General features: G+C 45.0%; 2 protein-coding genes across 2 annotated transcripts; one reads left to right on the top strand and one right to left on the bottom strand.

The window, feature by feature from the left end:
- Positions 1-103: 103 nt before the first annotated feature.
- On the bottom strand, positions 104-7,998 carry LOC143331418 (uncharacterized). The gene is made up of 20 exons (XM_076748267.1): positions 7,694-7,998; positions 7,378-7,537; positions 7,198-7,287; positions 6,970-7,113; positions 6,702-6,860; positions 6,527-6,608; positions 6,240-6,429; positions 5,951-6,094; positions 5,333-5,523; positions 5,065-5,200; positions 4,922-4,985; positions 4,692-4,824; positions 4,422-4,590; positions 3,997-4,336; positions 3,835-3,916; positions 3,643-3,719; positions 3,364-3,548; positions 2,792-3,257; positions 1,964-2,070; positions 104-590 (listed from the first exon to the last, which is right to left on the bottom strand). The coding sequence occupies exons 2-20, from the start codon at positions 7,466-7,468 to the stop codon at positions 480-482; spliced, it is 2,961 nt and encodes a 986-aa protein (XP_076604382.1). The 5' UTR covers positions 7,469-7,537; positions 7,694-7,998; the 3' UTR covers positions 104-479.
- A 770-nt stretch (positions 7,999-8,768) lies between these two features.
- On the top strand, positions 8,769-11,435 carry prph2la (peripherin 2-like a). Its single transcript, XM_076748395.1, has 4 exons — positions 8,769-8,923; positions 9,110-9,930; positions 10,168-10,414; positions 11,140-11,435. Exons 2-4 carry the CDS (start codon positions 9,350-9,352, stop codon positions 11,410-11,412), a joined length of 1,101 nt encoding a protein of 366 aa, XP_076604510.1. The 5' UTR covers positions 8,769-8,923; positions 9,110-9,349; the 3' UTR covers positions 11,413-11,435.
- Positions 11,436-12,229: the final 794 nt, after the last annotated feature.

Raw genomic sequence — 12,229 nt, 5'->3', positions numbered from 1 at the left:
CAAGGACACCATCGCTGCATTTTAAATGCAGTGCATTTATGCTTCAAGTGTACCAACATGCATCCTTGTGATGTTGACCGGATGATAAAAATACACAGTTGAAGCCATTTTACTGGAGTTTTAATTAGCAAAATTTTCAATAATTTATGTCTATCAATAATTCCTGAGATATTAATTATTGAGTGAGTGTTTCTGACATGTGGTGTTACAGCGGAAGAAAAAGGGTGTGGCAGGACAATATCACTGGGTGGGAAAGCCATCAGAACAATCAGACAGGTGACTGATGAGGAAGGGGAGGTGGGTCGTATCAAGGTGACAAGTCTATGTGGTGATCGTCAAACCTGTCGTATGATCAGGCGTGAGTTAATCCAGATTTGGACATAAAATATATTTTAGATCCATCCTAAAGAAAGATGCATCATGTTAAAAGACTTCAGTTCTCCATGTGCTGGTCTTTGTGTCAGAGATGCACTAAAGGTTCATGTTCTCTTCACCCGTTTTCCTTTCCTTGATCGTGTTCTCCCACTTCTTATGGCACCTTGTGAACCCCTCCCCAAACTACTCCAACCTGCAGGCTCCTCTTTGTCTGCCTGTAACACAAAACAACAGCAAAAACAGACACAATTACAGCCTCATATCCTGGGCAGTGATGTGGAGGACCTGATGAAATATCCTGTACCCATTAATCTTTCCCCAGGGGGTGCAGGAGACTAGGAGCACTGATTAAATGCCCCTAATAGAGGCCATTCGTCTCCCCTCGTCTTGAATGTTTCAACATACCCAGCGCTATGACTCCCCACCTCTTTCTCTGCAAATATTGGCATTTTCATAAAGACAGCAAAGTCGATAGTATTTCATTTTGCGATATCTTTTTAAGCGGGATGATCTCTCTGTGAGCTTCTACGATTTGATCAATGGCTTTGCTTTCATCATGGCGAATATCTCATTTGTAACTGTGTCACAGTAACCATCATAAACAGTCATGAACGGGGTCATATGGAACGAGATCAAAATTATAGCATGCCCTAATAACTTTGTTTAATATCCGGGTTTTCTTATCTTTAGCCCCTCTGGCGTTAAATAGATCGATCAGCCATTAAGGGTTTGCCTTAAACTAATATCCACAAATTAGTCATTAATATCCCTCTATCAAGCAAATCCTACAGAGCATCGTCTCTGTCCTGGATTAACAATTAGATAATGCTAACAGCACTTCTTTCAATGTAGCCCCCTGGAAGCACACACTCACACTGACAGTGCAAGTTAATGAACGCAGTGCATTCACTACAAGCATGTACTGTACAACCAAAATAGATTGACCGTGATAGACACACTGTTTGTACAATATAGGATACTCGGGCCAAAGGTATAATCATCATAAATTAACATGGCCTAATTATGTTTCACCTGCCAAGCTCCATATGGTCCCCAGCTCTGAACAAAATAATTAGCTGACTGCATCCCAATTAAACAATTATCCAATGAAACCTCAGTAAAACAATTACCTGGTCAGATCCGTGCAATGATATTACAGCGCTTACCAGTGTAATGCTCAGTTCGATGCACGAGAAAGCAGTGAAATTATGCATCATAAAAAGGTGACGACATCAGTGTCAAGTCTGTGTTTCTGACATGTAAAGATAGCTGTACTCTGTGTACATATGACTCTGTACTTCAAGATACAATACAAATAATTCATTCCCTGAAACACGGCCTTCATATTTGGAAAATGACATCATTGTAGGCGGAGATCTTAAAAGCGATGGGGGACAGGAGAAAGAGGGATGAAGGGTAGTAAAGAGGGCACCTGCTGGGTTGTGATGAAGCAAAGTCCTCAGGGACCAGAAATGAGATCATCCAAATCAAAGATGCTGTCAAGCTCCTTAAATGGAACAATAGTGACCCCTACTGACCACACTGGCTTTTGTCTACCTATGACGAACACGCCGCATCTTCAGCTTACCTGTTTGCCCTCTCTGTTGTCTCCTTTTTGCTCTGCAGTGAAGTCCATAAAGTTGACCAGACTGTAGGGATATGGTTGGCTTAGCACAAAAGAAGGCCTCACATTATCTGTGAAGGATCAGAAACAAAATAAGAAACACTGTCAGAATTGCTTTATGCTGAAATTTCATTTGTCTGGGGAAAAATCTGGCTCTATTCTTTTAATTCTATGCAACATTGCTCCACTTTTATGTCTTTAACTCCTGTCCCAGGGACAAGGTTGGGGCATCAGCATGGGGCAATAGGCCATGGATCCCTGAGGCCCAGCGGTGATCAGCACAACCCAGCAGATGGAGGGAGGTCTGCTTGCAGTGGCTGACAGTAGGCCACACCCCCCATAGAAAGTGTGGGGGAGGGAGGGGAGAGGGGGGTTGTTTTATGGATGACTGACTGCTGCAGCAAGGTTAAGGGAACCAATTTCTGACACTTCATTTCCTCACCAGTCTCCCTCCCCTGGCAGCCAAGACCCCCCGCCTTTGCTACGTGTTCCTGTGTCCTGCACCCCGCAGTGGACAGCAGCACCTCTGACATACAATTATGTTTGGCAAAAAATACACACACACACACCCGTGAACCACTTGGCAATGAAATAAATGGATTTTTAACATAATCCTAATGGCCATTTGCAATGTTTTTGGAGCTGGTTTTCAATCAGGCAACTCGTAGCACAGATTTCTTTATCTCTACTGCCCACCGCACGTTAGGATGCTGTATATGTTTGTATGTGGTTTCATATAGAAAGAGTTGTTTATTTGCAAAGATAAAGACACATAAAAAAATAAATCTTCACCTGGTGTGATAGCTGCTCCTGGCTCTGCAGCATGTAGAGGGCCACTGGAAGCTCTGCAGGTTTCCGGGTCCTGTTTCCACCAGCTGCCCACTTTGCAGCGATCAAGGCAGGCTGAGGTGCTCTGGACACAGGGCTCATCCGTCTCTGATTGGACTTTTGGAGGACTCTCATTGGTGGTGTCAGAGGGAGCAGATGTGGTTTTGATGTTGTAGGTTAGGATGGGGGTCATCAAGCTACCAGAGGTCTGCTGAAGCTGTGTGGGGAAGAGTGAACTGCACACAGGAGGGAGGAGGGAGATGTGACCCACAGCTGTTAAGGTCCTTGAGCTGCTGGCTACAGGATCCTCTGACAGAGGGCCCTGGTGAGGGTCACTCAGCAGGTTCTGAGTGGTTTCAGACACGGCACAGGAGAAACCTTGACTGAAGCATCCTACTGTGTCCTCTTGCTGGTGATCCTCATATGTTTTCTGGGCACATACAAGGAAAACACATGAAGAGCCCTGTTCTGAAAATAGGCACAGTGAGGATCTATGTACGATGTGAACTGTTTAGCTCAGCAGAGATACTGCATACCTGAGGAGGTTCTTCCTCCAGGAAACAGTCAGCCATTGCTGCCTCACTAAAACTGAAACTCCCATAAGGGGCGCAATCTAATTGGTCCTCTTGGTGGAGTGATACGGCAGAGTGCCACAGATCAGCGACGTCTGGGGGACCGTGAACGATTTCTTCAGACACTCCTTTACAGCAGGCCATTTTCTCTGCAGATAAAAGTTCATGAAGTGATGTGAATATTCAGTAGACCATAATTAAGCTTGATAAATTTTATCACTTCAGCTGGATGCACCTACACACCATCGCCCGGTGAGAGGGAGCTGTGACTCTCCACCTGGGGCTCAAAGAGGGAGGGAACTGATTGGCTGTCCTCAATGCTGTAGAGCAAAGGGGGAAGATACATTCTGAAATTGGACTATAGGAAATGATAGTTTTATTGTACTTGGTATTGAGTGCACCATGAATGCAGTGAGAGATAAGATGACCTTTGACCTCTTATTTACTGCCAGGGTTTCATCCACGGCAGGTCCTGAAACGCCGATGAAATCCTCACATGAGAAAACATCTTCTCCCTCTACAAAAGAGTTTATGTTTCAACTGCCTTTGTTTAATGTGTCGCCTTTAATGTGAGTGCAAATGAAACACAAAGCTTACCATCTGCAGAAAGCAACAGCTCTGCCAAAGCGCCTTTGTTCAAGTTGCTGAGCAAAATGGGGTCTGTAGCACCATCTAGTGTCAGCGTCAGCTCAGGGCAATCTGGCAAGAAGTCAATTGATGAAGGGGTTCTGCTGTCTTCTTCCTCGTCTTCCTCTTCCCTGCTGTGGTTCTCTCCGTCAGTGAGCAGAGAGGAGATCCTCTGCAGAGTCACGGTGCTTTCATACACATAAGGACGGTCCCGTCTCAATAGAGGCAAGGAGGAAGCTGAGGTGAACGAGGAGACTGAGTGTTCCTCAGAAGAAGAAACGTGCTCTGGTGTCTCAGGTTGCTGCTGGGACTAGAACACACAGACAGGGCATTATTCCAAAACCACATGTTGTAAAAACGAATAATCTTTTAGCAGAGACAATGAAAACGTATACATTTTGAACAGGCTCCTCCTCTTCTCCTTCATCTGCATGTGCTGTTTGCTCAGTGTCTTCGACTGCGTCCACCGGCGAGGGGCTGGGCGTGAGATGACGCAGAGCCTGCGTTGACAGAAACATCTCTCTGTTTGATTTTCTGTCTGTGTGCTCAGGCCACACCACCACACTGGAAGAAGAACATAGAGAAATGATCAGCGGAGATCTCACAACATACATTTCAATATAATCCAGCCACTGTTGTCTACATGCCATCTACAACCTCAGCACCTTATCTTGGGATGTGGCTTTCTCACTTCCGTCACAGCGTTTCTGACCAGTTGGAGCAGTTCCTCTGGGGACACTGTGTTCGCTCTCTGAGCCTGATACAGTTTGGCAGACAGGGGGATAGGTGGTCTTCCTGCTGAATGGTCGAATAAAATGAAACCTCATGGTTAAGCATAATGAACTTTATTCTGATCTGATACCATTTAACATTCTGTTCATTTATGATGCTTTACCTTTCTTCATGAGTGGCAACTGTGGCCCTGTAGTGTCTTTCCCATTCACAATGTCTCCTTCACCCTGATAGAAATAGAGAAAAATCATCAATTCAAGGCTAAACATCTTTGTTAAATACATTTTTTGCATTACATTCACCCACATTGTATCCTGCAGGGATGTACTTTAAAGCCTCTGCACACAGACCAGCTCCATTACAAGCCTGGAGGAAGTGCATGACCATGTTGTTGCTGTCTGTGTGGCCTCTCCTCAGCAGAGCCCAGGCTTCAGAGACACAACTGGAGACCAGAGACATTGGCAGCAACACACATTAAGACAAAAAAATCTAATATTCATACTGTAACATGTAGATAGATAATCTTAGATGATCAGAAATATGACCAGTGAGCCATTAGTGTGTCTGAATGTACCTGTTTTGAAGCAGTACATCTGCACAGAGCTTAGCATCCTCAGCACTCTCTATTGTGGGTCTGGTCCAGTGGAGGTACCTTAACGCCAGCTGAGGCTGCTTCTTCATTAGGAGACTGTGGACGATGCAACGATGCTGCCAGGAGAGCCAGGGAACGGCAGCCCTGGGGCTCAGTAATAGCTCCATGGAGACCTGGGTAACAAGTAATATGATTTTATTTCAGTTCATTTTTTTGACTGAAATTTAATCATTGAAATGACACAAAAGTTAAAAATTCTACTTGTTGTTATTGAGAAATAAACTGGCAACTTTCTTCTCATCCATGAAAGCATCTCCTCTTCCAAAAGACAATTATACTGTAATTTCATCACTAATGAGTGGCACAGCAGAAGCGTTATTACATTAATCATACACGCTGCTCAAGTGGCCCATTAGTGTCACCTAAAGACCTTTATGGCTCCTGAAACAAGGACACTAATGTAATCAACATGGTTAACTGGTGCTTCAATCACACTGGCATCGCAGTCAGCTTGCATATGTTCATTGTAATGACTTCATCAAACTCAGAATGAGTCGCTCGCCTAATGCATGAAATCAATTCTGCCTCGTGGTTACATACCTTGATGTGTCCGCGATCAAGCATCCAGAAGGCCCTGATTTGTTGGGAGAAGCTGGAGGGAATAGTGAAGGCATGGCAGAAAGACTGGAGGAGGTCGTCTTTGCACTGCAGGAAGTTGGCCATATCCAGGACAAAGTACATGAGCTGTGATGTGTAAAGGTTAAGAACTGCATAAAAATGAATCGGATATAGTATTTATGTTGAATTAAACAGAACAGAGCAGAGGAGAAGAAAAGAGGATGTACATTATGCTCTATAGAAGGCCTTGTTGATGTATTTGGATGGATACAAGCGCTTGGACTGACATGTTGTCAATATGAGGCACCAGGACGAGCTTCAGCAGGGCCTGCAGATTAGGAGGAGGATAGCACTGGTCTGTGCGGTCCTCTGAAGTCCAGATGCATCCATGTTGCCTGTCCAGCTGAGTCACTATCCCCTGTATCAAAGAGCTAAATCTTCCCATTTTTCCCTCCTCCCATCTAGCCAAATGTGAGAAAATAAAAAAGCAGATGAAGAGACAAAAAATAAGTAACATTGGCTCTGAATTTTTCCATAGATTCAAATCATCCGAGTTACCCAGGTGTGTCGAGACAAGCTTTCCGATGGCTGTGGCCCATTTCCTTCCACATCTGAGAGATACGTTTCACCTCGTGGGCCTCTGACAGCAACAGCAGAGAGCAGAAAAACCTTTAGAGGTGTCCTAACAGGTCATCCAGTCAATGTAATGTAAAGTGTATGATCATATCTGTACCAGGGTACTTGGGCAGAAGCCCCATGATGCCCCACCACTGAACCAGCCGCCCCAGCCAGATGTGTTGCTTTATAGCCCTGTGCTCCTGGTTCCAGCAGCCATGTCTGACGTCTGAGGAGCCGAATGAATCCCTGCAGACCACACATGGGACCCCCATGCCTAAATGAAAATCAGCATGTTATTACAGTAAATTCACATGTCAGAAGGTTAGGAAAACATCATCCAAACCACCATGATGTTCAGGCTGTATGCTTTCTGAAGTGCGTACCGTGCCAGAGGTGGGCTGAACCGAGCTGCCTTCTTGCCCACTGGGCCAGCGTGAGCAGGTTCCTCAGTCTCTGGAGCAGCATGTGCACTCTGGTGAAAGAGCTCCGGTCCAGAAACATCCACAGGCCCTGGCAGCGGCTGAAACCTGTGGGGAGACATACAGAGATCCTTTGTGTGTACTTTGAATCACAGACATTTAGACGAGATTGACGAAGGAACATCTTCTTACATAAGGTCAGTAACTCCTTTTTAGCAAACTCTGATGTCCTCTGTACCCAGCAGCTGAACGTCGGTAGGACTTCCTCCACATGTACTTCACCTGCAGCATGGCATCATTGGATATGTTAACGAATCAAACAATAAGGACTTCTAAGGCTACTTTTATGGTGGTAAAATGCGCCTTATGTACCTTCAGCTGTAAGCTTCTGCAGCCAGCGGATGATGGCTCTTACGTTGTTGCTGGCTAACGCCTCAGACCACTTGCCCTCTGTATCCAGCATTTTTGCCCTCAGACACAGGGGTCCAGACAGACACAAGGGAGTTCACATGGTGGGATCAAGAGACCACTGCTGAAGAAGAAAATGTGGTCCATTATAGCAAAAGGAGCAAATGGTCATGAAAACACCTGAAGTACTGTGTGACTAGAGGTGTTTTACAGATTAAAGCATGACTGTGTGTCCTAATGTTGAAGAGCATTGTAAAGATATTGGTTTCTCAGTACTCACTTGGAGAGGCTGTTTAGTTGTCCAGTAGCTCCTTTAAACTTCACTCTTGGTCTGTGCAGCAGTGAGTGTGCTGTCTGCTTCGGGGATTTGCTGACTGGCCCAGTGGCTACAGTAACGCTCTCTTCTTACACAAGCTACTTTGGTACATGTTAATCCACTAATCTCACTCTCAGTTAACATTTCATTGGCTGATTTGCAGCATGGCTCTGAGAGTATATTAGTGTGTGTGTTGAAATGAAAGTTGGAAACCGAATAGGTAAGATCAAGAGGGTTGAGATGATGGCAGGATGTGAAAATGAGCTTCTTAAATGACTGAGTGAAGAACACTGTCTGCTCTCTGCAGCTCGAATCTGGCTTCAGGCTTGTGGCACCTTTGGCCACACCCCAGTCAGTGATGTCATAACACACGTTTCAATATTTTGCAAAGGCATCTGTGGATTTTGGACTGTTATTCGGGAAAAACAAGACATCACTCCATCACTTTTTTCTAGATAATTGCTTTGTTTCTATGTTAGAAACATGATTGATTACATGACATGATGATTAATGGTGGGAATTATTGGCAGTAATGAAAACAGTGGGTAGTTGTAGGCCTATTGGAAAGTTTCCAGCTGTAAGCAGCAGAGCAGCAGCACTTCATTTCTTCTATGCTTGTGTCAGTGTGTGGCCTTAGTTTACCCTTAATGACCTCTTTACTTATCTAGATCATGTGTGTGGTCGTTGTAAGAAGCACCACACCTTCAGACATAATTACTTGAAAAACAGTGGATTTTTCATTATTTCTGTGTTCACACATTGATTTTTATTTGTCAATAAAAGCCATCTTAATTGACTCACGCTGTAGATACGGGAGATTAACTATTTTCAGAATGGATGTCTACGCTTCTTTACTACTTCTACTCTTGAATCAAACACACACAAACAAGCTCAGCCGTCATCCATTACTTTCACAGTGCTGGGACAGTCTACAGATTTGCGTAGGTGGCAGAAGGTAGGTCCAAATCCCTCGTGGGGCCCAGGGATGATTAATGATTAAAGGGGATTAGGAGGTGGGTCAGGACTTGGCTACTAGTCTCACTCTGATGCTGCCGTGGCTGCCTTCATACTATCTGTGTCACTACGACCACTCGCCTCTCTCAGGACTAAATCTGAGGACGTCAGCAGGAAAACAAAGTGAAAATGGGAAGAGAATGATGTCAGATCTTCAAGGTGAATGGTGACCAGGATAAGGTAGGGACAGTGAACTTTTTCTGAACTTTGTCCAGACAGAAATGCCAGAATCGTTGAGTCCAGAGGGAAATTACGATGTTTAAACCAAATGACATGTTGCTAATATTTCCTCAGTTTGTCCAGATTATCATATGTCGTTGCATTTAGTCTTAACATGTTTTATTTTTCATACTCTCACTGCTGAAGTCTCGCAGACCTGCCTGCAACTGCAGTATAACCATAATGCCGCGTCCACAAAATATTGATCATGAATGCCAGGCTAAGCTGCTTATGAGAGGACCTTCAGAGAACTGCACCACCAATCCCCCTCCCCTCAATCCCCCACAACCACTGGAGGATAACCTGCTCCTCTCCCCGGCTCTACCTGCATCCCACCCTTAATCCCTCCTGGACTGTAAAGAAAACTTAAAAGAGGAGATACATGTGATGGCGGTCTTGAGAGTGAAGTTCACCAAGACCAAAAGGGACAAGTTGGCCCAGGTACTATGGATCCTGAACTGGATCTCAGTGGTGACAGGAGCCATCCTGTTCAGCCTGGGACTCTTCCTCAAGGTGGAGCTCAACAAACGGGAAGAGCTGATGACTGAGAGGAACATCCAGTACGTTCCCAACATGCTGATTGCTGTGGGCCTCATCGCCTGTGCCATAAACTTCCTGGGTGGGAAGATCTGCTACGACTGCGTGGACAGCACCAAGTTCCTGCGCTGGAAGCTGATCATGCTGCCGTACATCATATGCACCTTCTTCTTCACCTTCTGCGTGCTGGTGGGGGCTCTGATGTGCTACAGCATGCGCGGGGAGCTAGAGGAGTCTCTGAACCTGGGGCTGACAGAGGCCATGAGGTTCTATAAGGACACGGACACACCAGGACGATGCTTCCTGAAGCGCACTGTGGACATGCTGCAGATAGAGTTCCAGTGCTGTGGAAACAATGGTCATAAAGACTGGTTTCAAATCCAGTGGGTCAGCAGCCGTTACCTGGATGTGTCCCAGAAAGAGGTGGCAGAGTAAGTGCAAACTTCAGACTAAGGACACTGATGAAATAAGGACTATATTCACACTTAGGATGGCATAAAAAATGACTGCATAAAAATGATTCACATACAAAAAGCTACAAAATCCTCCCTGTGATATCTCAAAATAAGTATTGATACAAATTAATGACTAAACGAGATTGGGGTGAGTCTTTCACTCACAAAGATTACAAAAACCCTGAGCTTCTCCCTCTTTTTGCCGCTCTCTAGCCGATTAAGAAGCAACGTGGAGGGGAAGTACCTGACGGACGGGGTCCCCTTCAGCTGCTGCAACACCTTCTCCCCGCGGCCCTGCATCCAGCAGCAGATCACCAACAACTCGGCTCACTTCAACTACGAGCACCAGACGGAGATGCTGAACCTGTGGATGAAAGGGTGCCGCCAGGCGCTGCTGGAGTACTACACCCACATCATGCAGTCCATTGGCCTCACAGTCCTCATCACCTGGCTGTTTGAGGTGAGGAGATACAAGCCGGTCACAACAAAAGGATTTAATAATGACGTTAATTACACTTTGTTTTTTACACATCATTGTCTGTTTCAGATCTTGGGGCTCCAGGAGTGATACATTGCCTCAAGTGATGTAACTTGAGTCAATGTCACTCGAAACAGGAGACTATAAGTTTCCTGTTGAGTTTAATGCTCGCAGGTTGAAGCTACAGTACCTCCCACTAGCATAACACACTTCTTCCTCCAAAAAATAAAGGCTGCATTTGTGTTGCTGCTCTGTTGGAGGAGCCGTTTCTGCTTCACAGCTCTTACAGATTCTTGTAATATCAATTTGAAATATGAGACATTGTCTTGCCTGATTCGTTAAATAACGTTTGACTATTGGCTTTTTTTTCCTTTTCCTTGACACTAGTGTTGGACTTGCTCAGTGTCCTCTCAGCCTTTGCATTAACACTGTTACTGCACATCCACTTCACACACTTGCAGCACTAATCCTTGAGTAAATCTCTGCTGTCGTATTATCTCTGGGTCATCCATGCAGCGCTTGGACTCTCCTATTGTCCTCTACTCTGTTGCATATCAGCTTCTGTCTCAGAGCTGCAGATACAAATTAGATACAACAAACCATATGGAGGAAACAAACAAAGCTCTACTTTTCACCTCTTGTATTGTACTTGTGCTCATGTTTTGTGTGATGTTGTCACTCACGCGTGTCTGTGTGTCCTGTTTCAGCTGTCGGTGTTGACGGGGGTTCGTTTCCTCCAGACTTCCCTGGAGAATGTGCTGAGACAGGGCGACCCCAACTCTGAGTCTGACGGCTGGCTGCTGGAAAACAGCTTAATGGAAACGGCTCGTACCAACCTGAACATCATCAAGAGCCTCGGCAAGTGCAACCAGATAGACACAGCCAACAACGGAGACCCCAACATTAACGTTCCCTCCACCTCTAAAGCACACTACGGGCCAGACAACGTGCCGCCGAAGCAAACACCTGAAGCCAGCTGACCTTTCTGTGGCCTCAGTGAACAGCCTCCTCCTTTGTCATTGATGCAAACAGCATAACATAAATCACAAATCACCACAAATCTGCATATTTTCCTGCACATCTGGACACATCTGTACTGTAATCTGTTGTTTACAAATGATATCTCGCTGCCTCTGGATTGTGTGGAGTCATTAGTGATAGGGGTCAGCAGGCGAAGCCCACTGTTTTTTCTGTTTCTTCTTTGCCTGATTTTGCCTAAAAGTATGATGCAAAATCCAATTAGAAGAGTTTAGAATGACTAAAGCAGAATTTATAAGATAAATAAATTCCTAATAGTGGAACAGGGTGACTTGGCCTCAAGTTAAACAGGTCTCACAGTATAAGACCTTAAAGAGCATGACGATGAGTTTTAGATTAGTTCTGGGTGTTTAAATCAATTGTAATGTTTTTGGTTCCCCTCTGTGCATTTTACCCAACTCTAGCAAACAAGTACAGTATGATCCTGCTTTCACATTAGTTAAGCACATATAACCAGACAGAGATCGAATTGATAACACATCCTAACAATTTTCCCGAATGTTTGAGCTGTCACTACAATGGATCTCATGTGCCTCAGCAATGCCACCATGGTCTTATGAAAACACAGTCATTTTCATTGGGATGAGCTACCGAAAGCTTGACAATAAACCTTCTGAGCTGGTGATGCATGGCTGGGTTTTATTGTTTGAGGCTGTTTCTTAAAGGCTTTAAAGCAGCACCTTGTCCACTAGCCTATGTTTGCTTCAGCTGGGGCTCACTTGATGAACGAAACAGAATGAGTGATAGAAAATTGGATCA

This window comes from Chaetodon auriga, chromosome 14, assembly GCF_051107435.1.
Source record: "Chaetodon auriga isolate fChaAug3 chromosome 14, fChaAug3.hap1, whole genome shotgun sequence".
NCBI lineage: Eukaryota > Metazoa > Chordata > Actinopteri > Chaetodontiformes > Chaetodontidae > Chaetodon > Chaetodon auriga.
The sequence above is the reverse complement of the archived record's forward strand: the minus strand, read 5'-3'. Positions and strand labels throughout refer to the sequence as shown.

Bases quoted from the DNA above. Each gene is read 5' to 3' on its own strand.
- prph2la (XM_076748395.1), top strand. From the start codon at position 9,350: ATGGCGGTCTTGAGAGTGAAGTTCACCAAGACCAAAAGGGACAAGTTG. The intron at 9,931-10,167 runs GTAAGTGCAAAC...GCCGCTCTCTAG, and splicing joins TCCCAGAAAGAGGTGGCAGA to CCGATTAAGAAGCAACGTGG. The intron at 10,415-11,139 runs GTGAGGAGATAC...GTCCTGTTTCAG, and splicing joins TCATCACCTGGCTGTTTGAG to CTGTCGGTGTTGACGGGGGT.
- LOC143331418 (XM_076748267.1), bottom strand. From the start codon at position 7,468: ATGCTGGATACAGAGGGCAAGTGGTCTGAGGCGTTAGCCAGCAACAAC. The intron at 3,549-3,642 runs GTGTGTAGGTGC...TTTTATCTGCAG, and splicing joins CTCCCTCTCACCGGGCGATG to AGAAAATGGCCTGCTGTAAA. The intron at 2,071-2,791 runs GTGAAGATTTAT...GATCCTTCACAG, and splicing joins AGGAGCAGCTATCACACCAG to ATAATGTGAGGCCTTCTTTT.